We start from the raw sequence: 27,228 nt of genomic DNA, 5'->3' as shown, positions 1-27,228 counted from the left end.
ATACTTTTGCACGGCACTGTTTCTACACACACAGCCTGTATAAACCCAGTTCTACAGATGCTGTTTGAACCGGTGAGTTTTGTTCACCAAACAAAGACCATTCTGAAGACTTTTTAATAGCAAAGTGAATTAAAACTAATCAGATTGTCCAATCCTGGCAGGGTGGTGCAGTGTTTAGCATTGTTCCCTCGTAGCACCGGGGCCCTGGGTTCAATTCCTGAGGTGCTGTCTGGGTGGAGCTTGCATGTTCTCCCTGTGATTTTGAGGGTTTCCTCCAGATGCCCCAGCGTCCTCTTATATAGACATTCTGGCAGGATAAAATGGCTTCTGGGAAAATTGGCCCTGGTGTGTACGTATCTGCCCTGTGATGGACAGGGGTCCTGGCCAGGGTGTACCCCATCTTGCGCCTGTTGCTTGCTGGGATAGGCTCCAGCTCTCCTGCAACCATGAATTGGTTAGAACATGCATGGAAAATTCCTGTCATTTACTAGAGCTTTGCAAGGCTCTAACGTTGCAAAATGGTGTGAAACCACAAAAAAAGTTAATAAAACTAAAACGTGTTCTTCATAAACGAGTTTTACAGGTGAAAACGGAACACAAATTTGGTTAGCTGATCTTGGCACCCACTAATGGTGAACTCGGCCATTCCAGAAGGTGTCTTGACCTTTACCATGTAGGGGTACAGATGGCGTGCTCTCCTAAGAAGCAGCGTGCCAGGACACCTCCAGACCAGCAGATGGCGCTGTGCCTGAATTGCCCGGTCACTGACTTGAGCCTGCGAATGACACAGGCAGATTTGTAGATCACCAAAGCAAGGATTGCTAATGGTATCGATAGAGCTGATCCCAGTATAAGTAGTGGCGTGAAATTTGCACGCACGTGTTAGAGCACATTAGGAGCGACAGACACAAAGGAATGAGTAACCAAACAAACAGGGCAGAGATGATTTCTAAAATTGGTCTGTGCAGACGAAGCGTGGGCAGCTGTCGTCGCAGGATAAGTGGATGTCATTGTATCTGATTTGTGTTTCACAAGCTTCACACCATGCGGTAACATGCCTAACACGTTTCGATTTAATAGTCTTTGCTGTGCGAGTAAAAACGAATGTTATGTTTGTCTTGTCATGCAAAAAGTGTTTACCAACAAGTGACCATCTAATGTATTTTAAGGACACGTGATATTAATCTTCTAATGACATGTCCAAAACTTCAGAAATAAAGAAAGCCCCCTTAATGAGTTTATGTGTCATTGTTCTCTTTCTATATATACTGTGAAATGAAAAGGCATTATATTGTGACTCACCCTGAGTATAGTAGTGAAATATCACAGGAACAGCTACAAACAAGAAGAGGCTATTCAGCCTGTTTGGTAGTGAGGAGGAAATTGAATCTCATCCTACTGTTTCTTACAGCATGGCTGGGCAGCTTGTTACATTCTCCCACAACCCTCTGTGCAAAGAGGGTTGTGTTCTCTGGTTCATGTTTCACTGTTCATCCTGAAGAAGTCCACAGTGTTGACTCTGTGCTGATTGTGAATACTGTATCTGTATCAGGCAGTCTCAGGCAATCTCAAGACTCAAATTCAGTTCAATTCAAGCTTTATTGTCCCATTTGGGGAAATTCGTTTTACAGCACACTCCCAACATAACAACGCAATGACAGCAACCAAGAAGTCAGCGCAACAGTGTCACAGCAAGATCAGGGAGAAGTTAGTGACGATAATTGTTTGAAAGAGATATTGCTCTGGGAAGGAAAGATTTCCTGTGTCTATCAGTAATACACCTGGGGACACAGAGGCGACATAATCAATAAAACACTTTGCTTTCTGTGCTACCCTCTAGTTGTAGAGGATATTTAAAGTGATTTGATTTGCCCCGATTAATTTGCTACTGATTTTGACTAATATTCCCAGCCTGTTACAATCAATCGTACTGATGTTGCCAAACCAGCCAGGAAGACAATATATCAAGACACTTTCAATACAAGACTTATAGGAAAGTGTTAGGATGGTTCTGTCTGCTTTGAAATAGCTTAGTCCCCTAAGATAAAAAAATAGGTCCAGTTCCTTCAGCCTGTCGGTGTAGGACATTCCCTTAAGTCCCAGACTGCACCTTCTGGTCGATTCCAGAGCAGTAATATCTTTTCTATAACACCAGAAAACAATTGTACGCACCTTTCTAAAGGATGTTTCTCTAGTGTGTGAAAGAATTAACCCTCCCTTGACATGGGTCGCTCAGCATCACTGCCTGACAGCGCTGGGGCCCTGGGTTCAATACTGGCCCTGGGGTGCTGTCTGTGTGGAGTCTGCATGTTCTCCTCATGTTCGTGTGGGTTTCCTCCAGGAGCTCTGGTTTCCTCCCACAGTCCAAAGAGATGCTGGTGGCTTCACTGGCTTCTGGGAAGAGTGGCCCTGGTGTTTGTGTCTGTGTCTGTCTGCCCCGTGATGTTGTGCTTCCTGCGGGAGTAGACTCCAGCTCTCCTGTGACCCTGAACTGGATTAAGAGGTAAGAAAACCGTTGGACTGATCCCTTGATGTTAATTATACTCCTTTCACTATGTATCTGAACATTTTTTTGCCTTTTTTTATTGCTTTCCCGCATTGTCTAAAAGATACAAATGATGTGTCAATGTGAACACCTAGACACAAGAGCAAAACTGTTCTTTTTTTATTGATAGGCGTAATTATTTTGCATTAGTGGGCGTTTTTCACAATATTTAAGGGTGAGACGGAGGTGCGCAACCGATTCTTAATTTACATTCACTAACAACACAGCACTCCTAGATTATCAGTCGACATTTCACTCGTACATTAACAATAGCACGTGTTTGTTTTTCTTATGGTTACAATTTACGACTCACTCATTTGCCGTCGCTCGAAATGACACGCACATTGAAAGCGAAAGTAGTAGGCGTTTCACCCCCCCTTGGCTAGGTGGCGCTGGAGGGTGGAATGAGAGGTATCTGCGGGTAGCCGCTCTCTTCTTTTGTCAGTCGTCGCTCTTCCGGTTCTGGCTCCCCGGCTGCTCCTGCGCTGCCGCCTTCTGGAGGAGCTGCGCGGCTGCGCAGATTCTTGCCCGGCTCGCGGGCGGCGGGGCCCGGCGGCGCCCCTTCCGGCTGCGCTGACGCAGGCGCCAGGCTCGGGCGGGTTGGCTGCGGAGGCTGCGCAGACGCCGCGCAGACTTCCGCGAGCGCAGCGTCGCGAACGCAGCCAAATTGTCGCTGGCAGGAGGCGGAGTTGAAAGGTTGCAGGCATGGCGGCGGCCTTGGGAGATGAGGATTTAGACAACGATGACTACTATTCTCTTTTGAACGTCAGGAGGGAGGTGAGGCGTGCTTTCCCGCCCGGCCACGGGGCTCCGCGGTGAGGCGGTCAGGAGGCGGTGTGGGCTGGTTTGGCAGTGTTTGCAGGAGTCGGTGCCCGGGAGCCGCCGACTCGGATGACCCTCGCTTATCATTCAAGAGTTCAGTTACGGCAGCCGGGCGAGCTCTTTGACAGACCTCTGGGTGGTTTGTGGTTTTGTAAACGGACCTTTGTATACTGATTATATCGGACAACATCCAAATAAAACCTTTTAGTGAAAGAGGTGACGACCTTAGGGCTCTGGTTTCGCTTTCTTTCCGCGCCGGTCGTATGACTTTGTGCCTGACGAATCTGTCAATAATTCATTCTGCACATGAGGTCAGGCTGAGCAGGGAGATCGAAAGCGATGTTTCTGGAGATGCAAATGTTTCTCATTGTGTCTACATAATTGACAGATAAGCTATGACGGATGAGTTCAGACAGGTATCGTGTAACGAGCGAGGCTTTTCCTTACTGATGTAAAACTGTCCAAAATCTGTCTATATCTAGGCGTGTTCGAGTACTTCGCCGTTGTGGCGGTATGAAATACGAGTTATACTATCTCTTGTGGCAGTTGTGCAGTTAACACTTTGTGGAACCCTCTCCCCATTGCTGTCCTGCGGCTGGGCACCTTTACTCCTCTGTCATCGACAGCAGCAGAGTAACGTGCCTCGATACTGTGGAATAAGTTTGTTTTTGTTTCCATTTTCAGGCTTTGCAATCTGCTGCTTTCTGTAGAAGGTGTTCTAAAGAAAAAGTAGATGCAATTCTAATGGATTTAACTGGGAAGGAAGAGAAGCACCAACACGTTTCATTTTGTGGTTGTCAACATTATGCACTGGAATGGCTCAAAGCTTTATTCAGGAGGAGGTTTTATTAGGATAAACCCCTCGATAATAATTATTAAGTTTGTTGAATTGGCTACATGTGGACCTCTTACATCGTGTGCCCAGTTCATGTTTATTTCAACCAGTGCCTTCTCCTGTAGAGCAGCTGGGTTCTTAGTGGACACCCTTTGGATACTTTCCACATTCCACTAACCCTTGACAGCTGAGAGCACTTTGGGCAGTAGGCTCATTTGAGGAATGTCACATATTTCACAACATAAAGACGCTGAGGATCTTCAAGTAAAATAACTTAATAAAGTAATAAATGAAAATGAAACCGATAAAGTAAAAAGTAGCAGCCTCACAGCACTGGGGCCCTGGGGGTCTGTCTGGGTGGAGTTTGCATGCTCCCCCCATGTTCACATGGGTTTCCTCCAGGTGCGTCGGTTTCCTCCATGCTGGCTTCTGGGAAAACTGGCCCGTGTGGGGGTTTCTGGGTGTGCCCTGCGGTTGACTGGCCCCTGCCCTGGGTACACTGCGCTGTGCCTGTTGCCTGCTGGGATAGCCTCCGGCTCCCCCTGACCCTGAGATGGATGAAACGGTTAAACAGTAGTTGGATAGGTTGATCTTACCCCCCCTTGCAGTGCTGGAGCCTGAGTTCTGTCCCTAGCATGCTGTCTGAATTGGATAAAGGGCTTCTCAGGAGGGAGAGCATGCATTCAGGGAGTGTTGAGGCTCTTAGGTGACAAGAGCACCATTTTTCATTTACCACTTATCGCCACTGCTTCTGTAGCTGCTATTCTCAGTGCGCCCACCACTTTACTTGCTACCCTTAGGGGTCCCTGCTGTGTGGTAGGCAGAGGGGCAGGGCTGAGCCGGGGTGCTGGGAGGGATGTGTGGGTATTGAACAGGTGAGCGGTGTGCAGGAGAGATCGGCCTGCGCTCTAGAAGAGCAAGTGAACTGGTTCAGCAAGTTGGGCAGCCTTGCAGAGTGGGTACAGCTGTTTCAGGTTTTAGCGAGTGCTGGGCCTGTGTCTATGTGAAAGTGTCCTGTGGAGCGCCAGGCTTTGCGTCTGAAGACAGATGTGGAGCGAATAATACCAGTGCATTTCGATAAGTGCTTGTAATGGATGAAAGCAATTGGGCCGTTACTCAGCCAGTATCTTCCACTCTATTTCTGCATTAAACGCCTTTGTTTTCTTTGCCCTGGCAATCTACATGATTAGTAACTGTTTGGACAGTATGCCATTTAGCTTGAAATTGCACACAGCTGACTGCAAATAAGCATGGGCCTCAAAGTACCTTGAAATCCGACATTTCTTATGAATCCGTGAAGGGAGGGCATTTAAATTCATCATCTTGAACACAGGGAAGTTTAAGCACTTGAGGTTAAAAATAAGCTGGAGGCATAAAATGGCTGTGATGCATATTCATTAAGGACGTCTGCTCTCACTGTATCTGAAATTTATAACTCTCTCTGAAGGTAGTTATCACTCTTGCTGTATTGAACAGATGACCTTAGCTGCCTCCAGCGTGATGAAGCTGCCTGTCTGATGCTGTATTGGAAAAGAAAGCTGTTATGGAGAAATTAAACTGTTCTCACTTGTCAATAGCCCGTGAGGCCATTTGTCATTATCGGTTTATAGATGGAGAAAGCTGGCCTCGTTTCGCGACTAGGGGGTGGGGAACGAAGGTTTTGATTGCTGGGCTTGTCCGACATGTATTAAAATAAATAGCCCAGTCTGGACAGCTCGGTGTGGGGCTTGGCCGAGGTGCCTTGAGGTCTTAGTGACTGCTTTGGCTGTTTAGGGCCACACCACCTTGAGCACGCCCCATCTCGTCTGATCTCGGAAGCTAAGCAGGGTCGGGCCTGGTTGGTACTTGGATGGGAGACGGCCTGGGAATACCAGGTGCTATAAGCTTTGGGCGGAGTGGTGGCTCTGTGGCTCAGGATCTGCGCCTGTGGCTGGAAGGTTGCCGGTTCGTATCCCGCGGCCGGCAGAGGAATCCTACTCCGTTGGGCCCCTGAGCAAGGCCCTTCACCCCAGCTGCCCCAGGGGCGCCCTATAAATGGCTGACCCTGCGCTCTGACCCCCAGCTTCTCTCCCTGTCTGTGTGTCTCAGGGAGAGCAAGCTGGGGTCTGCGAAAAGACAAATTCCTAATGCAAGAAATTGTACGTGGCCAATAAAGTGATCTTATTACCGAAGGTTGGGGCTTGGGAGGTGATGGCCTCGGGCAGTCGAGAGTTCAAGGAAGGAAAGAGCTGGGTTGTCAAAGAGCTCTCTCTCTCTCTTCCTGTCTTTCTGCCTCTCTTCACGCGTCTCGGTCGGCAGCACTCTGTCCCTTCCCCCCTTCTCGCTTGCTCCCTCTTTATCCGGCCCACGAGAGGACACTGACGCCGTTCGTATCCCACACAAACACCTGTCTCTCTCTTCTCTTCGTCCTCTGTCTTTCTCCCTTCCTCCCTTCTTCGCTTCCATCCCTTACAGCTGGGAGTGCTGGCGCTCCGGCTTTCTTCGGACTTCCCTCTCCCTCCAGCGCACGTTCTCCTGTCTGGCAGGCGGGGCTGCTGGGGACCCTACTTGCCTCTTTTTCGGTCGCTAGCTGCACTCGGGGGGGGCTTGAAATGCTTGCTTGAATTGGGTCCCTTCAGAGCCTTCAGTTCTCCGGGCCCGTCAGAGCAGGGCACTGCTGTGAGTCCCCAGGTCAGACAGGAGAGGCTAACACTGACTTTTGAAGGTCACTGTTTTTGAAAGCCAAATGTACGCAGCAACACGTAAAACCTCCAATTAACACAAAACAGACAAAATTCCCAGGTCTGCGCAGGGCCATGTTCTGCGCTTTAGCACAAGGGAATAAAACTTCCTGTGACACTGTAAACAAGCGGAATGCATTCTCCTTCAATCCAAAGAAATATTACTCTTGATTTTGAGATGGTTTTGCCTCCAAACGCTACTTACTTGTTAATTCTGTTAATTCTGCATGCAGATCACGTTGGAACATTTCTGTGGTGAAATATCTGCTGCACAACCCGTATTTATATGCTCATTCCTCCCGTTACTTTATTCATTATGGGGACTAGGGAGCAGGAAGGGCCACATCACGTTGTGATTCCCGGGAACGCGAATTCGAGTTTCTGACAACATGGCGACTTGCAGTACCTTCACAAAGTTCATGATTTTGTGCTTTATTCCAAATGTGTCATTTTTTTCTATCCCGCCAATTCATTTATTTTGTCCCCGAGATTGAATAACTGTTCTGCGAAATTGGGACTTTAAACATCTGTGCCTGATTTGCGTGTTTGCACCGCGCCGTCCGAGCCTGTTTCGGACGCCGATGCAGCAGGAAGCAGGCTGATGAAGCCAGTGAGCTAACTAGCACCCGAATGAAGTAGGATGTGCCACCTCTTCTGCTCCTCCGGTTTGTGAGCTTTCTGATGTCTCTGTCCTGATTCCCTCTCGCTGCGGTATCCAGGCGACGCAGGAGGAGCTGAGGGCCTCGTACCGCCGGCTGTGCATGCTCTACCACCCCGACAAGCACAGGGACCCCGAGCTCAAGAGGCAGGCGGAGCAGCTCTTCAACCTGGTGCACCAGGCCTACGAAGGTGAGCAGGCTGGCGAAGCTCGCAGTTTGGTTTTGTTTTAATAATAATAATAATAATAATAATAATAATAATAATAATAATTGCTTACACTTATATAGCGCTTTTCTGGACACTCCACTCAAAGCGCTTTACAGGTAATGGGGATCCCCTCCACCACCACCATTGTGCAGCTACACCTGGATGATGCAACGGGAGCCATAGTGCGCCAGAACGCTCACAGCACATCAGCTCTCAGTAATGAGTAATGAAGCCAATCCATAGATGGGGATTATAAGGAGGCCATGATTGGCAAGGGCCAAAGGGAAATTTGGCCAGGACGCCAGGGTTACACCTCTACTCTTTTCGAGAAACGCCCTGGGAGTTTTAATGACCATAGAGAGTCAGGACCTCGGTTTTACTTCTCATCCGAAGGACGGTCCCTTTTTTACAGTCTAGTGTCCCCGTCACTATACTGGGACATTAGGACCCACACAGACCGCAGGGTGAGCGCCCCCTGCTGGCCCCACTAACCCCTCTTCCAGCAGCAGCCTCAGCTTTCCCAAGAGGTCTCCCATCCAGGTACTGACCAGGCTCACACCTGCTGAGCTTCAGTGGGGCTGCCAGCTGTGAGCTGCAGGGCTGCTGTTTTCTCCTTCCTCCTCACCCCTCAGCCTTTAGATGCAGCCTGGCCAGCTCTGGGCCAGTAGGGAGGTTCAGGAGAAGCACATTGGTTTTGCCCTCTAACCCCCTCCCACTCCCTCTCCCTCTGTGTGCCCGCAGTGCTCAGCGATCCACAGTCCAGGGCCATCTACGATGTCTACGGGAAGAGGGGTCTGGAGGTGGAAGGGTGGGAGGTAAGTGCGCCGATGCAGAACGCAGTCATTCCTTACTCTGTGGTGTGGTGATCACACATCTCTTATTGCCAACACAATTTGCAGTAACAGTACAGCGGACTGCAGTTGCACCCTATACGGTGTACACCTGCGGTCGGTGGTCTTTCTCAAAGGCCCGGGGCATTGCTTTCATCCCCTGCTGAGCCCTGCTGCGGTGATCACGGCGACGCTTCCCGAACACGTGGAGCGCTCCGATTTCCCCCTCCGCCGTCGATCCGCCTCCTGCCCGGCCGTGTGGTCCACGCGGGCCCTGGGGGCGGTCGGACGCGGGTGTGTCTGGGCGTGCCGCACGCGGGCGCGGGCTGTGAGTCAGAGCCGTTCTGTGGGCATCGCTGTTGTTCTGCTGTGGCAGGGCTGTGCCCCCTGCTCGTGGTGCTCTGGAGCTCTCGACCGCAGGCAGTGGATTTGCAGATGTAGCCATCTGTGCTGCTGCTGCTGCTGCTCTGTGTTTGACCGTGGTGTAAATGGGTACCAGCAGCGCTTGCTGGGGCTTGCGGTCGTCTGCAGGAGCCCAGCCGCCCGTCTAGGGGAGATGTGCTGGCTTGAGCCCGCGGCGCCGGGGATGAGCTCTGATCCCCGGAGCCGGTAGGCCGGCCGAGCTGCTGGCCTCTCCCCGGCGCCCTGCGCTACCTGCCGGTGACGCGGAGTCGGGGCTCCTGGCCCCGCTGCCCTCCCGCTTCCAGGTGGTGGAGAGGAAGAGGACCCCGGCGGAGATCCGGGAGGAGTTCGAGCGGCTCCAGAGAGAGCGCGACGAGAGGCGGCTGCAGCAGAGGACCAACCCCAAGGTGAGGAGAGCGGCCGTCTTCATCAGCCCCCCGTCTTCTCGCCACGCTCGCTGGCTGTCTGTTCGAATGAACTGAGTGAACCTTTGTTGCCCCTTATTTTTCTTGCACATGAAGAGCTCAAAACGTATCAGACGCATGACAGCAGTACAATACAGGAATGGTACAATACCACGATACAAAAACAGCGTTTACCAACATTGCTCAGTTAGAACTCAATCCAGTATCGTAAGATTTAAAACGGACAATAAGGTGGCACAGTTTTTAAAACAAAACTTATCGTAATAAACTCACAATAAAGTTTCAGTCTTTTCAGTCCAGTCTTTTCATTCATTTCAACAATTGAGTGCTTGTCGGTATAAATGAAGTAAATGCTCTGGCCCTGTGTGTCCGTGTACCTGCCCTAGCTGAGCCGGTGTCTCTGTGCTGTGTGTACCTGTACCTGCCCTAGCTGAGCCAGTGTCTCTGTGCTGTGTGTACCTGTACCTGCCCAAGCTGAGCCGGTGTCTCTGTGCTGTGTGTACCTGTACCTGCCCAAGCTGAGCCAGTGTCTCTGTGCTGTGTGTACCTGTACCTGCCCAAACTGAGCCGGTGTCTCTGTGCTGTGCCGGCCGTGTCTCTCTCAGGGGACGATCAGCGTGGGAGTGGATGCCACTGACCTCTTCGATCACTACGAAGAAGATTATGAAGACATGCCAGGGGGAGGCTTCCCACAGATCGAGATCAACAAGATGCACATTTCGCAGTCCATAGAGGTACAGCCCACAGCCGCCAGCTCGTCGCAGCCTGCCTGCTTGCCCGGTGGTTTGGAGCCTTTGGAGGAGCTGTTTATTTACTTCTGCTGGAAGCTGTTTTCGTTGCACAGGCATGTAGCACAGTGGAGATACGCCACATCAATGTCGAGATAGCATCACCGAGAGATCAGGTTTATACCACGATGCATAGAAATGGCATTTAATTGCTCGAGTTGTGTGACTGTCTATAGACCTACTGAATAAGAGTCTGTAGCGATTCGGCAAATAAAAAAACTGGCAGTGGCAGTGATGCTTTTTTAAATGGATGGCTTAGACCAATGAGATCCAACTTCAGTCATGGCGGACCAGAGTGTCTGCATGTTTGCCTTCCAGCTCAGCTATCTCGCTGTTGGCCTTTTTCCCAACATCCCTCACCTCTGGTTGAAGAGATTGAATGGAAGAGATTACTGAAGGGTATGGGCACTGATGTGAGGACTCGAGGGCCTGTTCTAGCTTGCCCAAGGGGAGAAGAGTGTGTTTGTGCCCCACTCTTCAGACTGCTGCTGTAGTCCTTACCTGTGTGGAATATCTGACTTACTTCTCGGATGTCATTTTAGGGGAGCTTTGGTAGGAAATACAGTGGGGGTACCGGGGATGGTGGGAGGAATCAGTGTTTTTTACTGTGTTTTGAATAATTAATTTTTTTGTCAACCAGTTTTTGTTCACCTTTGATTGTGCGTCCTGGTGTCAACTTGTCTGGAATAAGCGGCTCTTGGCTGCTTGTGCAAGCCTGCGGTCCACGAAAGCCGAAGTGGGCCGTGGGCGTGGTGCACACGCGGCAGTAGGAGTGACCATGTGGTCTCCGCAGGCCCCTCTGACCACGACGGACACCGCCATCCTGTCTGGCTCGCTCTCCACGCAGAACGGCAACGGAGGGGGCAACATCAGCCTGGCGCTGCGCCGCGTCACCTCCGCGAAGGGCTGGGGAGAGGTGAGGGCAGATCCGGACGCGTGCGTGTGCAGCTACAGGCGGTGAGCAGCCATATCACCCTGCAGCTCACAGCTGGCGGCCCACTGCAGCTCAGCAGGTGTGAGCCTGGTCAGTACCTGGATGGGAGACCTCCTGGGAAAGCTGAGGCTGCTCTCCCTGCTGTCTCTCAGTCCCAGTGCTCCAGTATAGTACACACACAGACACCCTCTTACTCCTCCAGACACTGGTGTACACACTCATGGTGAGAGCATGCAGACACCCTCTAGCACATCCAGACATTGGTGTGCACACCTGTGACGAGCACATACAGACATCTTCTCATTCATCCGGACACTGGTGTGCGCACACAGACATCTTACTCATCCGGACACTGGTGTGCACACTTGTGACGAGCACATACAGACATCTTCTTACTCATCCGGACAATGGTGTGCACACTTGTGATGAGCACACACAGGCATCCAGACATTGGTGTACACACTTGTGACGAGCACATACAGACATCTTCTCATTCATCCGGACTCTGGAGTGCACACTCGTGATGAGCACACACAGACATCTTCTTACTCATCCGGACAATGGTGTGCACACTTGTGATGAGCACACACAGGCATCCAGACATTGGTGTGCACACTTGTGACGAGCACATACAGACATCTTCTCATTCATCCAGACATTGGTGTGCACACTTGTGACGAGCACATACAGACATTTTCTCATTCATCCGGACACTGGTGTGCACACTTGTGACGAGCACATACAGACATCTTACTCATCCGGACAATGGTGTGCACACTTGTGATGAGCGCACACAGGCATCCAGACACTGGTGTGCACAGACAGACCTCCTCTCACTCTACCGGACACTGATGTGCACACTCGTGACGAGTGCACACAGACCATCATCCTCCGCTGACATACAGTACACACTCATGCTGATGCTCTCAGTAACTGGAGACGGAGACACCAGAAGCTCGCAGTGACTCCACCCTCCCAGAGTTTCAGCCTTCAGAAACCCTGAGGAAGCGGCACCACAGAGCCACTCGTTTGTGCAAGGGGGGATCTTCCAGCCTGGCAAGCACATGTCCGAGTCTCAGTGGGCTTTGTTCTCTCCAGGTGGAGTTTGGTGCTGGGGACATGCATGGCCCACTCTTTGGGATGAAGATATTTCGTAACCTCACGCCACGCTGGTGAGTCCTGCTTTTGGCAGAGGGGCAGGGGGCACAGAGCACAGAGTGCACTAACATTAGCATTGGTTTTAGAGCTTAAGGTTCAGGTCGTACACTGGTGTCGAGATTTACCCAAGCTCCCGTTAAGTGGATATTCCAGTTTCCGAGCACAGTTCTGTCCAGTTTGGTACGCTTGTCCTTAAGTGACCACTTGAGGAATGACGTTTTTTTTTTGTACGGTTGTTTCCAAACTTGGAGCGACTGGTCCAGTGTAAAAGAAAAATGTGCTGGCCGGCGTTGCCTGTAGTCTAAATGTGAAAATAAAAATGCTTTTAGTGGATAAATTGCTGACATTTGAAGCTGTTTTTACAAGCACACACCCCTTTACTGTATGTATCACTCTACTTTATCGCCGTCCTTTTATTGCATCACTGTCAAGTACAGGGGTTTCTTCCCTGTCTGTAGTAATGTTACTTCTATTACACCACATTAATGATAGAAATTCAACCAGGACCCAGGGTATTGTCAGTAAAAACAAATATATGAAATGTATTATAAAAATGTGGTAATTGCCCTGCCACGGATTTTGTATTTCTTTTTTGACGAGTAATCTAGCACAGAGGTTGACAATCACAAGCATCTAGAGATATTTTATGTGATCACACAAACCTCTTCTGAGTCACTCAAGCTCCTTATTTAATATTCACTGCATGTGTTTGGGCTGACTCTCTGTTCTAATCAATTTCACATGTGTGAGTCTGATTAATAAACAATACTGACAGCAGAGGAAGAGAGTCTTGAGATTCCTCAACTCCACCATCTAATCGTATTGCAGGAAGAGAAACATGTAAATCTTACGATGCCGGCAACAGCAGAAGATCATCTTTGTGTGACTGAACAGGGTAGGCTTTCTGAAAGGAGGGTGTAACTATACATGGTTCCTGTCCACTGATACTTCAGCTTGTACAGAAAGATTGCGGTTTCCTTTTAATTACAGAGCCTAAGCATTGCTTGCGTCTAAAGTGCACACGGTTGACGTCTCAGTGCTCATTATTTCAGTGTGCTGATCTCCTGAAATGTTTTGTGTAGTCAGTTGTTCCCCTTGCTATGTGTGCAGTATATTAACCACTGAAAGCACGGCGTTTTTGAACACATCCATGCTCTGCGTAGGCTAGAAAATTAAAACGTTCCACGCTGCTTACATCCTTCTCCGACCCTCCTCTGTCTAGCACACAGGCTTCTTTAAGCTAGAGGCCTGCTGTCTGACAGCCCTGACAGGTGTTGCTGACCCCTGGAGAAGTCAGCACAGCAGCAGCGATTAAAGCAGCACATGGCCTGTTTCTTCTTCCTTTAGCACTACAGCCCAAGGCATTGACCCTTCTTCCATATAGAGCTGTACTGTGCCCTTAAATGCTTTAGTCACAAAATACCGTACACTGTTTATCATCTTCCTGATTGTTTTTGTAGCATGTTCCTGGATATATTTCTGTCCTTGAAGGGGGAGCTATGCTACGCTGTGCCTGTCTGTTCAGTGTTTTTTTTTTAATTCCCTGTGTTACATCATTGCCCTTGATTTATAGCACATTTTTACTGGTCCCTGACACTGTTATTATAAGGCAGTGGTTCATCTTGCTTGCTCATATCCTGCATTCAGCTCTCCTGAAATTAAAGGTGCGTGTTCTGATAAATCAGTAAGCCTGACGTTTGTCCCTTGGGTGAGTTTTAAATGGTGTGTTTTAGAAGTTATACGTCTATATTGGGCTTAGTGTGGAGGTTATCAAACCTCTTTCTTAGAGAAAACAGTATTGCATAGTATAAAAACACAGCCGAGAAACTGTTTGTTTTTACACAATTGATCTTTCTACTTTAACATCTTTCGTGACTTGCCTATGGTCATTGTATTAAAAATCAAAGTCACAGGCAAATACAGTGTAGTACCTCGGTCTCAAGATACAGTTGTCTGAGTGGTCCGTAGACGTTGCAATGAAAACTGAAAGAGGGGAGGCACTTCTTCAGTAAAGGCTGATGGGAGTATGGAACCAACTGCCCAGCCAGGTAGTTTAAGCCAGTAGCCTTTCAATTAAGGGCTGGATGATCCTGTGATTGATTAACCACTGGCTACCGAATGGGCTAGGTGTGCCAGTCTTGTCTCATTTATAACCATTCGCTATGTGCTTACAAGCACCGTGCATTTAAACAGTGTCTGTCCACTCAAGAATTGCTGGTTGCTTTTCCCTGTTTATCTAGGGTTGAGTGCAATCACAGCAGTGCTCCCACCCCCCTCGCCCCGCCGGAATTTCAGCGGAGTAGCTCCGTTCTGGGATCTGGTCCAGCTGCTATCTAGGACAAGCAGGAGAAAATATCCACCTGGCAGAGCAGAACAGGCTGGCCGGGCTCTGTGATTCACATGAGTTTATTGGAAAGGACATGCCACCTTGTTTACTCCTGGGACACGCAGGATATGAAACCTGTGTTGTTGTTTTTTTCCACTTCAATTACTGGCTTTCTCCTCTCGTAGGAGGGCGAGAAACCAAGCGCGAGCTGGTCCTTTTATAACACTTGACACAGTAACTGCTTAGCCGAGTCGCGGGCAGATTTTATTTAGCTTCCTCCCCAAAGCAGAAGCCGCCGCGCTGTTCTTGAGCAGTGCGCTGCGGAAGAGGGAAAATAGGTTTTTAATGAAAAAGAGGGGAATAATGCCCCGGCGCTGGTTTTAAACTTTCCTCACGCCTATTGGTGTTATTTATAGAAGAAAGAAATAAGTTTATTTTGCAAAGGTGACCTGACTCCTGTGGTCTTTTTTGGGTTGTTATTTTCAAAGCTTTCTCCCCTCCCCACAGTTCAAATCTTCCCCCGGATGTGGATGAACAAATTTAACACGAGAATAAACTGGGGACTGGCCTGAAATATTGCAGTAGCGTTTTAAAAAAAAAATCTTTTTACTCTCTTTAGGTTCTATAGAATTAATTAAGTCAATAATACCTTGATTCACGGTGTAAGGATTGTCAGCCTCTGTTGTAATTAACAGGAATGGTTTGTATTTCTAAGCTCTTTTTATTCCGAAGAATCCCTGAGCACTCCACATACACTGGGGGAGTACTAAAGTGTGCATGGACAGTTTGAGATGAAATGATGAAAGTCTTTGTATTAAACTACACTGTGCCTATACAGTACGGTCTGGAAGACTCTTAAATATGAACTGCTTGGGATGCACGTCGATTGGCCTTCTTGGGATGGTAGGGCCTTTGTCCATATGGCGAGTGCTGGGGGCTCATATTGGACACCAAGGGCAAAGTGCTTTACGGAGGGTTGGCAGTGCTGAGATTTTAACATCTTTATGTGGATCTCGAGGTAGATGACAATGAGGTTATAGGACCGTTTGAGAGATAAGGAGCACATTGTGTGTTTTTTAGGGAAGCTAAGTCGATGCATCTCTCCTCTCACAGATGTGGCCAGGAAGGTGGTTCCTCAGGCTGTTAGCTAGCATTGCAGAGCGCCCTCGGTATATAAGATAAAATTAAGATAAGATCGCTTTATTGGCCATATACAGTTTCGTGCATTAGGAATTTGTCTTTTCGCATACCCAAACTTGCTCTCCATGAGACACACAGACACACAGACAGGGAGAGAAGCTGGGGGTCAGAGCACAGGGTCAGCGATTGTACAGCACCCCTGGAGCAGCTGGGGTTGAGGGCCTTGCTCAGGGGCCCAACGGAGTAGGATTCCTCTGCTAGCTGCTTGATTCGAACCGGCAACCTTCCAGCCACAGGCGCAGATCCTGAGCCACAGAGCCACCGCTCCGCCCCATGTAAATGTGTCATGTGCCACTCACTGAGCGCCCCCCAGTGGTGCTCTCTGGAGGCGACAGCGGGTTTCAGCTCTCGGTGTAGTGAAAGCACGCCGGGGTTTGGGCGTGCAGGAGCCCTGACTCTCCTCGCCCCCCCCCCGCAGCTTCGTGACCTCGCAGTGCGGCCTGCAGTTCTCCTCGCGCGGCGTGCGCCCCGGCCTCACCACGGTCCTGGCGCGGCACCTGGACAAGAACACCATGGGCTACCTGCAGTGGCGCTGGGGCACGCAGTCCGCCATGAACACCAGCATCGTCAGGGACACCAAGACCAGCCACTTCACCTTCGCGCTGCAGGTGAGAGCGCAGGCGGGGCTCGGTGCCCGGGGCTCGGGCCTGTGCATGTAAGAACAGCCAGTCTGGGAGTCATACACGTGCCTGTGGGTGGAGGCGTCTGTCCGGCCTGGGACTAGGAGCAGGGGAGCAGTGGGGCGTGTCCCGCCTGCCGCGGGCCCTGAAATGTGCATTCAGCTGCTGCTTTCCTGCTTGGTGCTTTGCCTGTTTCCATCAGGGCCGTACAGTCTAATATGGGAGGTTTAAATACAGCGGGTGAGCAGGAGTGTCAACCCAGGCGACTTGGCCGAATTCCTCCTTGGGCTTGCGCAGTCCAGCCATGCCCAGGGTTTCCCCCTAGTTCAACCTGTGATAGGTGGAGGGGGTCCCCTCCTGCACGATAAAGGTGTAAAATGCTGTATAAACGCAAGCGATTTGCTATTCCTTGTCCCTCCATGTTGTTTTTGTGGTAGGGCGAACAGTATTCTGGCTTTTGAGCACTGCTGTCCAGTCGGTTCTATTGCTGCTCACCGCCCGCCTCTGAGCTTGGCGGATTATAATGGCTCACACATCAGGGCCTAGGTTTACTGAAATATTTTCCAAATGATATTATATGAGGGGGGGGATGAAGTTCACATTTTTACATTTTCGTGTCTTAAACCAGTGCTATATCACAGTATGCTTTTATCTCAGCATGGTGTGAGGTTTATGAACAATTAGCATGCTTTGCACACTAGAATTGGCAGTGCAGTTCAGGTCCGACTGAGCTCAGCCACACCTTCCTCACCGGCTCTCTCTGCTCTGTCGCCAGCTGGGGATCCCTCACTCCTTCATGATGCTCAGCTACCAGTACAAATTCCAGGATGAGGACCAGACCAAGATCAAGGGCTCTGTCAAGTGAGAACCTCTGCCTACACTGCGCCCGCGCAGCTCAGCGCTGACTTCAGGACCTGACTCTCGAGTGCTTCTGTTCAGCAGCGCGGAAGAAGAAGCAGTTTAAAAATGATGCTCTTTGCAGGCTTTCAACGAAAGCTTGCAGGATCTGGGATTTAGTTTGTAAGGTTGTTAACTGTCACACAACAGTTTACAAGTTGCTTTCATAGCTCAGCGGGTTTTATAATGTGTTTTTCTGAATAGGCACCTTAAATACCCAGTTTTCCACAGTCCTAGATTATCTGTCCCTGCTTCTGCATGTGCAAAGAGTAATGAATGAGCATCGCTTTCTTTGTGATATTGTTTGAAGTTGGATGTGTTTGTGTGAGTGGGATTGGTGATGGTTGCCTACCAAGAGGAGTGTGCTGGCTTGGTTGGGGTGGGTCAGCGGGTCTGGTGCGACTCTCTTTGATGTCTCCTTTGTTGTCTCGCCCTGCAGGACGGGCTTTTTCGGCACCGTGGTTGAATATGGTGCTGAGAGGAAGATCAGCCGCCACAGTGTTTTGGGGGCGACCGTCAGTGTCGGGGTCCCCCAGGGTGTGTCCCTCAAAATCAAGTACGTTATTGAGCGTTCTAGAGCCACTTTTTTGCACCAGTTGCTCCATATTTTTTAATCCATTTTTATGTATAATTCTGTCAGTAATTTTATGTAATTTCCTCAAAGTTATATGCACATGCAGTTCCAATACATAATGACAGAATTGAAAGGGAATTTCGACATTATCTATAGAGGAAAAATGACAAGAATTGCTAATTGCTATTTCACCACGAAGGGGCATTAATGCACTGTTAGTCTTTTGTTTTTTATTTTCTGATTCCTCAATCGCCCATTGTTTTCAGCCAACGATTTGTAGTCTCCTGGGTGGAGCTCAGACAAAATGAACGGTCTGGCTGGAGTTTCTCGTGCCGAGATGGGCTTGATTTGCTACAGCGCTGCTCACCGGTGGCTGGCGTGGGCTGGTGAAGCTGCCCGCTCCTGTCCTCCGAGACCCGAAGCAGTGACGGGTACCTGTAAGCTCTGCGCCAGCTCTGACCCCCGGCTGCTGTCTGATTCCCCCCCCCACAGGCTGAACAGAGCCAGCCAGACGTACTTCTTCCCCATCCACCTGACGGATCAGCTCCTGCCCAGCGCCGTGTTTTACGCCACGGTGGGGCCTCTTGTCTTCTACCTGGCCATCCACCGGCTAATCATCAAGCCCTACATGCGCAGCCAGAAGGAGCAGTAAGCCTGCCTCGCCCAGTCACATCGCCATTGCCCGAAGCTGGGGGGGACAGCTGGTGCCACACTCCATTCTATTCAATTTATTTTATTTTTATATAGCGCCTTTCACAACAAGGTTGCCCCAAGGTGCTTAAAAATGCAATTGATGATACATTTTGTCAATACAGAACAGAAAAGACCAGAAGACAATGGAGGAGAGGAACCAAAAACTCTTTAATGAGGAAAAAAACCTCTAGGGGGTCCAAGGTCAACTGGCTGTCCTACCCTTTTGGGCATGCTGACATTATATAATTTAAAAAAAAGGAAATGATGAAGGTATCAATCAATCCATCCATCATGTCTTCTGTGTGTTTGTACTCCATGCAGATCTCTGTAGACCAGTAAATTCCACCTAAACGATAGCTATATCCACGATGTCCCATCTTGGATCCACTCGTGCTTCAGTGCAAGACCTGTGTTCAGCCCAGGCACCTGTATCCCAGCCTCGCATCTGGGGAGCTGACTCTAGATTCTCACATCCCCCGTGCAAAGACACTCTCCTGTTTCCGGTCTCCGGTGCTCCTGGAAACTTAATTTCCTCTTTGGTCCGCTGACGTCTCGTGTACAATTAGCCTGAAACGTCTGCGCAGGCTTGTTGGCATCAGCTGAGGCTCCAGCAGTTTCAGTGGTTCGATATTTTAGCCCCGGTCCATCTCCTTGAAATGCTGTAATATATTTTGCACGGGTGCGCCACCGTTCTGATTCTTATCCTTTCTCTATTCCTTCCTCCTCCTCCTCCTCCCACACTTTCTGCACGTTTCCCTGTGCAGGGAGCTGGAGAAGCACAGGGAAAGTGCCGCCACGGACATCGCCCGGAAAAAGCAGGAGGCAGAGTCGGCTGTAAGTATTCAAGAGGAAGAAAGCTGATGAGACCTGGTAGATGACAGCAGGGTCTGTTTGAGCTGGGCTGGGCAGCTGTGCACACCAAGCTGTTGGTTTAGGACTCCTAGCCAAGGAGACATGGAGCAATAAGTAACAGAAGGGATCTAGGTAGGCTGACATGCCGATTATACAGTAGCGACAGAACATCGGGCACATCTGTTTGTCAGACCTTGTGCACCAGGCAGGAGCTGATGCAAAAGGCTGATACTTACGTGCCTGGTGTAGGAGTGATTGAGAACTCGGTGTGTAGTGGATTTTCTCTTTTTTTTTTTTAATACTGCAGGACCCCTTAGCGCAGCCTGGTTATAGCAGACTGTTACTGCATTGGACCGTTTAACAGAACCCACAGCTTATCTAATGCTCAGTAAGAGCTTCGTATATTGGCCCAGGAAAAGAAGTGTGAAGGGCCTAATTCCCACTGTCCTCCTACGCAGGTGCGGCTGATGCAGGAGTCGGTCCGCAGGATTATCGAAGCAGAGGAATCTAGGATGGGTGAGTGGATTAACAGCTGAAGAAATAATTAGTGGATTTTGGCTGTTATTGAGTCAGGAAAAGCCTTCATAGTTTTGCTTATTATTTTAATGAAGTGTCGTATTAGTGGTTTTCAGCTTTTTCCACGATCAGCTGATTTTGTGTCCCATCAAAAAAACAGCTTAGCTAGTTTTACGTCAGTCACAGAGCTAATAAAGACAAAGAATTGCTTTTGTATTTTTGGGGTATTTTCTAGAAAACTGTCAGGTAAAAAAAAAACAGTTTGCTGCTGAACATTGTAGCAGAACTGCTGAATCTCCAAACTATGTAACTGTGATGAGGAATATACCACAGAAAAACGCTGTAAATGCAATACCAGAATGGAGGGACTAGGCATGAGTATTTTGTTCTTGCTTGGTGGGTGTCTGAGCTGACACAAACTAAATTCAAGTGGCTGTAGACCTTCCTTTTTCATGATGATGATGGTGGTGGTAACGAGCGTTAACCAGTATCCTTTGCCAGGCCTCATCATTCTCAACGCCTGGTATGGCAAATTCGTGACGGACAACAGCCGAAGGCACGACAGGGCGAAGGTCATCGACGTGACGGTGCCCCTGCAGTGTCTGGTGAAGGACTCCAAACTTATCCTCACTGAAGCCTCGAAGGTAAAGCACAGCAGCTCGTCCTGCAGCACGTACAGTACAGCGTGCTCAGTCAACATCAGCCTACTGCTCTTGTGGGCAGCGATGTCCTGTTCAGGATGTACAGTAAAAAAATACAGCCCACACTGCTTATGACAGGCACAGTGGTGCTAATGTAATGCATTTGCATATAACATTTAGCCTGCTAAATGACAGAACACCACTTGTGAAGCATGAATGTGACCTAAAGCACAATACACAGGTTAAACCTCTCTGTGTGCATTATACCAAACTTGATGTACGTTACACTTTGTTCTAAGGCGGTAGGCTTGAAAAGTCCGTTAAGCCGTAAGAAGAAGTTAAGAATAGCGTGTAAAACATTTTATAAAGTTAAGATGTGAATGGTCTATATTAGAGCAGTCTACTCGCTCGTATTGTGAACTGCGGGAACATGCAGTTCAGTCCCTCGCCATTATTCTCAGAAGGTAGCTCCCGATAGGGACGGGATATTTCTAGCCCCATTGGGAAACACCCTGTCCTGTTGAAGGCGTTCTTGCTGTTCCCAGAGGCTCAACGTGTGATAATATAGCACTTTTTAATAAAAAGGTTGAATATGTATGAGTAGTCCATCATTCAGAATTGGATTTTGACTGAGCTGAATGACTGATGGCCCCTGCTCCTGGCTCTCGGCCACGGCAGCTGATTGACGCTGCATCCTCCTGTCTCTTGCAGGCGGGCCTGCCCGGGTTCTACGACCCCTGTGTGGGAGAGGAGAAGGGCCTGAAGGTGCTGTATCAGTTCCGGGGCGTGATGCACCAGGTCCTGTCGGGAGACACGGAGGCGCTTAGGATACCAAAGCAATGTGAGTTACGCCCCTTTGTGGCTGTTGTGGGGTGCCACATCGCCACTGACTGAGATCTTGCAGTTGTCTTCCGATCTAGCAGCCCCTCACACACGTTTCTTCCCAGTTAGTCATTACTTAGATTTCCAGCGTGTGTTAAGTGTCCAGTTTCTACTAAGGTCAGCAGCAGTCAGACCTGGCTCCACCATTGGGAGCCCCTCACCTGCTTTCAGCCCTCTAACCTTATTGTCCTCTAGCTTTCCTTTAGCAATCAAACCAGCCACTTCAGTAACTCAGGTCTGTGCTGGCCTGCTTTCATACCTCGAGAGGCGAGCTCATTACCCAGTGCTGAGCCCCCTCACACAGGAATGCAGCTCCCCCTTGCTACCTGATTCCACTAGAACAGACAGGGGTTCAGTGGGTAGAGGGTTCTCAAAAAAGACGTTCCCTCTGTAACCCTGTTCCACGTCCTGTTACGCCTCCCACACGTCTGTTGTCAACGTATATTATTGTGTGTGAAGTGTTGGATGACCAACTCCTGGCTGCAGTTTTGTCAAGTGCCAGATCGCTGCTGGTTTAGTGATGTTTTGCAGATCTGGTGGGAAGATCCTTCCTAGAAACTAATATCAGTGTCAGTATGCAGTATATCAGAATATATTCTCTGAGACAGTGCTGTGTACAGAGAGCCAAAGGCAAAATCATGCAAGGCTAATCCATTATGCAAAATAACAGGTTCTGCTGTCTTTTTTTCTCGTCTCTGCTAATCATTTCTTGCCGTTTCTCTTGCAAGTAGTAGAACTGTCAGACAGTTTCACTTTTTTTGCTCTTTTTAATTCAAAATCAGTCTACGTGCCGGAGAAGTGCCTGTGTGCACCTCGGGCACCGTCCTGCCGTCTGTGGTTTTGTGTGAAAGGCGATGACACTGCCTTTCCTCTCCTGCTCCAGAAGGACGCTCTCCTCAATCAGCCCCTGTCGTCTTTTCCCCCTTGCAGCTCACAGGATCGATGCCGACACTTAGGAGCCTGTGGCTGTTGGGCTAAAAAGGGACAAGACCCTGGACAGACAGAGCGAGACAGAGGGAGGGATGGGTTAGACTCGGGCTGCGCGGCTTGGAGACCTGCAGGCTCCCAGGCCTGGACAAGCGACCCTTGTGCGACCCCTTTCATTCATGTGGTTCTGGATATTGTTCTGTAATACAGAGGTGGCATATTTTGGCAATGGTAAAGACTTTGCAAAGCTTTTTTTACATGAAGTGCTCCGGAAAATGTACCAGCTGCTACTTATTTAAAAAAAATTCACACCAAACCATGTACATCGTTCTCTTGTATGTACATACATACAGTGTGCATTTCTGCATCTGTCCAGAATTTGTATGCGTGTGTGTTGGCATATACTCCCAGTATGTTGTCTGCACTGCCCAGGCGGTGTGATCTGCAGAAGTTTTCCGTCTTCCTGCAGCCCCTCAGGTGTGCCCACTGATTAAGCCAGCGCAGGAGCCCCAGCTCTGAAGGGAAGGGCGCCACGTGATTGGCCAGGGACCTGTCCGCAGTGGTGGGCGCAGGCGGGCATGATGGGTCCTGGCTGTGGCAGTGTGGAGACCGGACTCCTCGTGGGAAACGAGGGGGCTGTCTGGCGCGGTCCTGTTCCTTAAAGAGCGCGCGGCTCACGACAGGGTGTCAGCTATGCACTACTAGAAGTAGCGTACTTCCGCTAAGTAGTCCACAGACTGGAAGCATGCCTTCTCAAAGCCATCAGCGGAATCGGCTCCTATTCGATACGAGGTGCCACTTTACTGGGGTGGGCGGTTGACGTCTTGGGGGGCATTTATTCCCACAGAGCAGCGTCCGGCCCAGTCTGGCCCACCTGCCAGGCGCTGCTCTGTCTGATGATGGAGGAAGCTGCTTGAAACGCAGAGCAGAGGGCAGCTGCCGTCTTCTATACTCTGCTTCTGTCCTGCGAGTGAAGCCACTGGCGCCAGGGCTGGTCGCCACCGGTGCAGGCTCTGTGGATTCATGCAGGAGTCTCGTCTCTGCCCCCTCTAGAGCTGTCGATGTCCATCAGATAACTGACTGGCATTTCTCCCGCTGATCAAGCAGGCCAGTGCTGGTCAGCTCCAGACTTCAGAGACACCAGGCGACTGCGCTCTGCATCGCTGCAGGGCTCTCACTTCATTAAATTAAGCCAGTTACGTGATTGGAAGGATGCCGTCTCTAAGCCCTCTATTGATGAACAGCAGGATTCAAAGAAAGCTAGAAAACATGCAGGGCTGAGGAGTGCCTGGAGCACTGTAATGGCCCTAACACACACGCGCAGGCACACGCTGGATTGTAGGAAACCCCAGGGAAGCGAAAGATTTGCGGGAATGCTTGCAGAACGTTCTGGCCATGATCTGCTAGTACAGCACCGCAAACTCGTGCACCCACTGCCCTCTTGTGGCCGTGGGGTGGAACTTTATGGTACCATTGATCTCTGTCAGACTCTCTCATACGTTGCTTTAAAAAGGAAGTAGCTCAAATAATTTCCTTTTAAAACACCTCTTTACACATATGTACGAAAGTATGTGTGCATGGGGTGGGGCTTAATATATTTTATAATGTAATAGACACTAATGCTGGTTGTTGCACATGGATTAACAGCTGTGCATTTCCCAGTATGAGCTGTGCAGTGGTGGCCCTGGTATCTCGCTGGTACTTCTGTCTGCAGGGCTGCGGTGTATCTGGGTGGAGCTCAGCGATGTTAATTGGGCCCCTGCTGTTGAGTCGTCACTTGCCTCTGTCACCTGTCTGAAAAGAAACGTAGGAAAAATCTTTAAATGGCAAAGAAAAAGAACAAATGGTCTCGGAGGCCAGGGTCTTGAGATCTATGTGTCCAGGAGCGCTTCTTTTTCTTTGACATATTGCAATAGTTCCACCATGTACGCAGACTGTCAGAATGAGTCAGGAAATGACTCGCATAGAGAATATTCCAGTAACTGTAATTATCCATGAGGTCGGAGTGTGAATTGAACTCTTCTGTCCAACAATTAAAAAAACACTGGGACTGTTGATTAAAAGAAACGGCAAAACCAACACAAATCTGAAGAACTCTGCTTTTGTGATTACTTGAGGAAAGAAACAATTGTCATTACGTGCCGAAGAGGGAAATATTTCAGGTCATCCCCGTCCTCATCCCTTTTGCATGCACGCTCACCGACAGCTGGAAATGAGGGTTTGGGCGGCGGTCTCCGGTGGGCCGTGACCCTCGCCACGAAGGCCAATGTCAAAATGTGCCCGGCGCAAGCTGGGGCGGCTCTGCGCCCCGGGGGTGGAGCTGGGCCGGGCCCCGTCTTGTACACGTGATCAGGCGGCGCCTCGCTCGCTACGCGCCGGGTCTCGGCCGTGTTGGAAATCTGCCGCTTCCATGCTCCCGTAACGGGTCAGGGGGAAAGCCCCCCCCCCACGTCTTCCACTCTTGGAAGTGTGAGCGAGACCCGGAGGAGATCCTCAGACCAGTTAGTAGCAACCAAACAAGACTGATGGGGGTCAGTCAGCCTCCTGCTGTTTGTAACCTTTTTTTATGTTCTTTAAGTGGGGGTAGGATTAGCCCTTCGCCAGTCTCCGTCACGTCCTGCCATTCCTGCCACTCCAGTTCCGCCAGGCGAGCTCCCACAGCCTCGTCCTCACGGCTGGGCCTGTGCTCGGCAAGTTGAAAGAAGGGGAAGAGCACAATGTACACTTTTTAACATTGGCAAAACAAGGGCTGCAAAATTGTCTAATTGCGGCTCTGCTGTGTGCTTAAGCAGGATGAAAGGTATCGAATTGTACCGGTGGGTAAAGGGTGTCTTTGTCATCGTGGTCCCTCTGATGTTCTCAAATGCTTAAGCTTATTCTTTCTTGGATGTGCCAAAGGATTGATTTTTGCAGCTGATTGTTGTAACTCAGTTAAAGATTTGATTTGATTTGAATGAAGTTCATTCCCCTAAGATGCATGTCTTCTTTAATCATACACCTCAAACATCTCAAGGAAACCGGCATATCTTTTTTTATCTCGTAAAGAGTTCCAACGTTAGCTTCATGTTTTCTTGTGTGAATACCGGATTGCAGTGAGCTGTACACCCTCCCCCCCTGTATTCGTTTACAGTGCAGATCAATCTGAACTGTAGTTAACTTTTAAATCCTTATGGAAGATGAATTCAGTGCTGGTCCCTAGAAGTGGAATAGGCTCACGCTAGTCATCTGAACATTTTCACTTTGCCCTGTCCAATGGAAATAACTGGTTCCATATATTTTGACCTGAATACCCTCATCGCTACATGTTGTTACTCTGTGATCTGTGGCTCTGTATGAATATTTGTCTGTATGAATTTTAGTTTTTATCCTTTCACTCAAATACCGAAATCACTACAGCCCATTCATCAACACGAACTGCAGACCTACAAAAAAGTGTACACATTATTGTGCATAGCATAAATTAAGGAAATAGGCATCTGCTTTTTATTTTCTTGTTTCTTTTTCCCATTGATTAATGTATACAATGTGAAATCAAAGTTCATCTCCTTTACACAAATGTATTTTCATTTGTTAACTTTTATATGGTCAAATGTTTCCTTAATCTCCTTGGTCCAAGGTTGGAGATGAGCCATAACACACTTCACATCATCTGCAACAGCTGTGCAGGATGTCATTTCCTTTTCTTTTGGTATTGAGGATTTTGTTCTCTCATTAATCATCAGTTGTTAAATATTAGTTGAAATAAGATACCATTTACCATTTGTGTCCAATTACATTTGAATGTCATGTTAGTACATGACGCACCATCTAGTATCAAAAACAGTATTTAAACGTTGATATCCCAGCTCTTCTCGGGCTTTCTGTGAATCCAAGGTATGAACTGACCTATCAGCGATGATTCATACACACTGTGTTATCTATATCTCTTAAAACGTTGATGTACACATAAGTAGTTCATGAATGGGCTATGTCTTGTACTAAGCATGCAAACTGTATTGATAACAGCTGGAGAAATATGACTTCCTGAAGCTGCCTGATAGCACAGTGCCTCTTTCAGGTCTGAAAACCTCTTTCAGGCGAAAACAGACATGCAGACTCCCCACGGCCAGTGATCTTCTCCCACTGTCATGGCCTCACACCTCAGATTAAATGACAGCAGGATTAAAGAGCAACAGTAACCAATCTTGGACTGTATATCTCTTAAGTTGCATAGGTATTTTCTTTGAATTTTATTGGAATAGCGGTGTTCAGAAAAACTGTTTCTGAAGACCGCATACTACAGTCAGTAAAGATGGATTCCTAAGAAGTATTTTGACTCGGATAGTCAAAGTTACTGAAAGAGATGGTGTGATTTGTATCTCGTCTTCCTTAAGTAGCCCTTATAATGAGACAATGACTTACCATGTGAATTATGTGCTTTAACATGTACTTTTCTACGTGAGGTATTTAGAAAATGATTACAATGTACATGCATTTTTTTTCCAGTTGTGTATATAAGGATAAAACAGGTGTTTTGCTGGGATACAGAATTCCCACTGCATGGTTCCAGGCTTCATCAAGCTGATGCGGAATGTGTAGATGTGAAAAGGGGCTGAAATTCACGTGGTGAGAAGGAATAAATTGTAAGGTAGTCTTTAAGAGACTTACAGCCCTGGAAACATTAGGCTCTTGTCTGCTTATTTACATATGTAACCAAACAGAAATTCACAGCAATTTCATATGTAGTCATTAGGGTGTTTGATTATCTAATTATCTAAGTAAATCAGGCCTGGTG

At 48.8% G+C, this 27,228-nt stretch overlaps 1 protein-coding gene, 1 long non-coding RNA gene and 1 pseudogene across 2 annotated transcripts; 2 read left to right on the top strand and 1 right to left on the bottom strand.

Annotated features, from left to right (window-relative positions):
- Nucleotides 1-1,580: 1,580 nt before the first annotated feature.
- Nucleotides 1,581-3,091, bottom strand: LOC138225036 (uncharacterized). Its single transcript, XR_011183587.1, has 2 exons — nucleotides 2,859-3,091; nucleotides 1,581-2,491 (listed from the first exon to the last, which is right to left on the bottom strand). It is a non-coding gene; the product is annotated as an uncharacterized lncRNA (long non-coding RNA).
- Nucleotides 3,092-3,169: 78 nt separating this feature from the next.
- On the top strand, nucleotides 3,170-27,112 carry dnajc11a (DnaJ (Hsp40) homolog, subfamily C, member 11a). Its single transcript, XM_006641919.3, has 16 exons — nucleotides 3,170-3,322; nucleotides 7,642-7,771; nucleotides 8,531-8,604; nucleotides 9,327-9,428; nucleotides 10,052-10,180; nucleotides 11,028-11,150; nucleotides 12,267-12,340; nucleotides 16,271-16,460; nucleotides 17,248-17,333; nucleotides 17,809-17,925; nucleotides 18,436-18,591; nucleotides 19,401-19,470; nucleotides 19,947-20,004; nucleotides 20,506-20,648; nucleotides 21,357-21,486; nucleotides 22,458-27,112. The coding sequence occupies exons 1-16, from the start codon at nucleotides 3,251-3,253 to the stop codon at nucleotides 22,481-22,483; spliced, it is 1,680 nt and encodes a 559-aa protein (XP_006641982.2). The 5' UTR covers nucleotides 3,170-3,250; the 3' UTR covers nucleotides 22,484-27,112.
- On the top strand, nucleotides 5,970-6,088 carry LOC138225110 (5S ribosomal RNA; annotated as a pseudogene).
- Nucleotides 27,113-27,228: the final 116 nt, after the last annotated feature.

Source organism: Lepisosteus oculatus, chromosome 25, assembly GCF_040954835.1.
Source record: "Lepisosteus oculatus isolate fLepOcu1 chromosome 25, fLepOcu1.hap2, whole genome shotgun sequence".
Lineage (NCBI taxonomy): Eukaryota > Metazoa > Chordata > Actinopteri > Semionotiformes > Lepisosteidae > Lepisosteus > Lepisosteus oculatus.
Note: the sequence above shows the minus strand (reverse complement) of the source record. Positions and strands in the feature narration are given on the sequence as shown.

Excerpts from the sequence above, each read along its gene's own strand:
- dnajc11a (XM_006641919.3), top strand. The coding sequence starts at position 3,251 with ATGGCGGCGGCCTTGGGAGATGAGGATTTAGACAACGATGACTACTAT. Across the intron at positions 8,605-9,326 it reads TGGAGGTGGAAGGGTGGGAG|GTGGTGGAGAGGAAGAGGAC; the intron begins GTAAGTGCGCCG and ends TCCCGCTTCCAG. Across the intron at positions 12,341-16,270 it reads CGTAACCTCACGCCACGCTG|CTTCGTGACCTCGCAGTGCG; the intron begins GTGAGTCCTGCT and ends CCCCCCCCGCAG.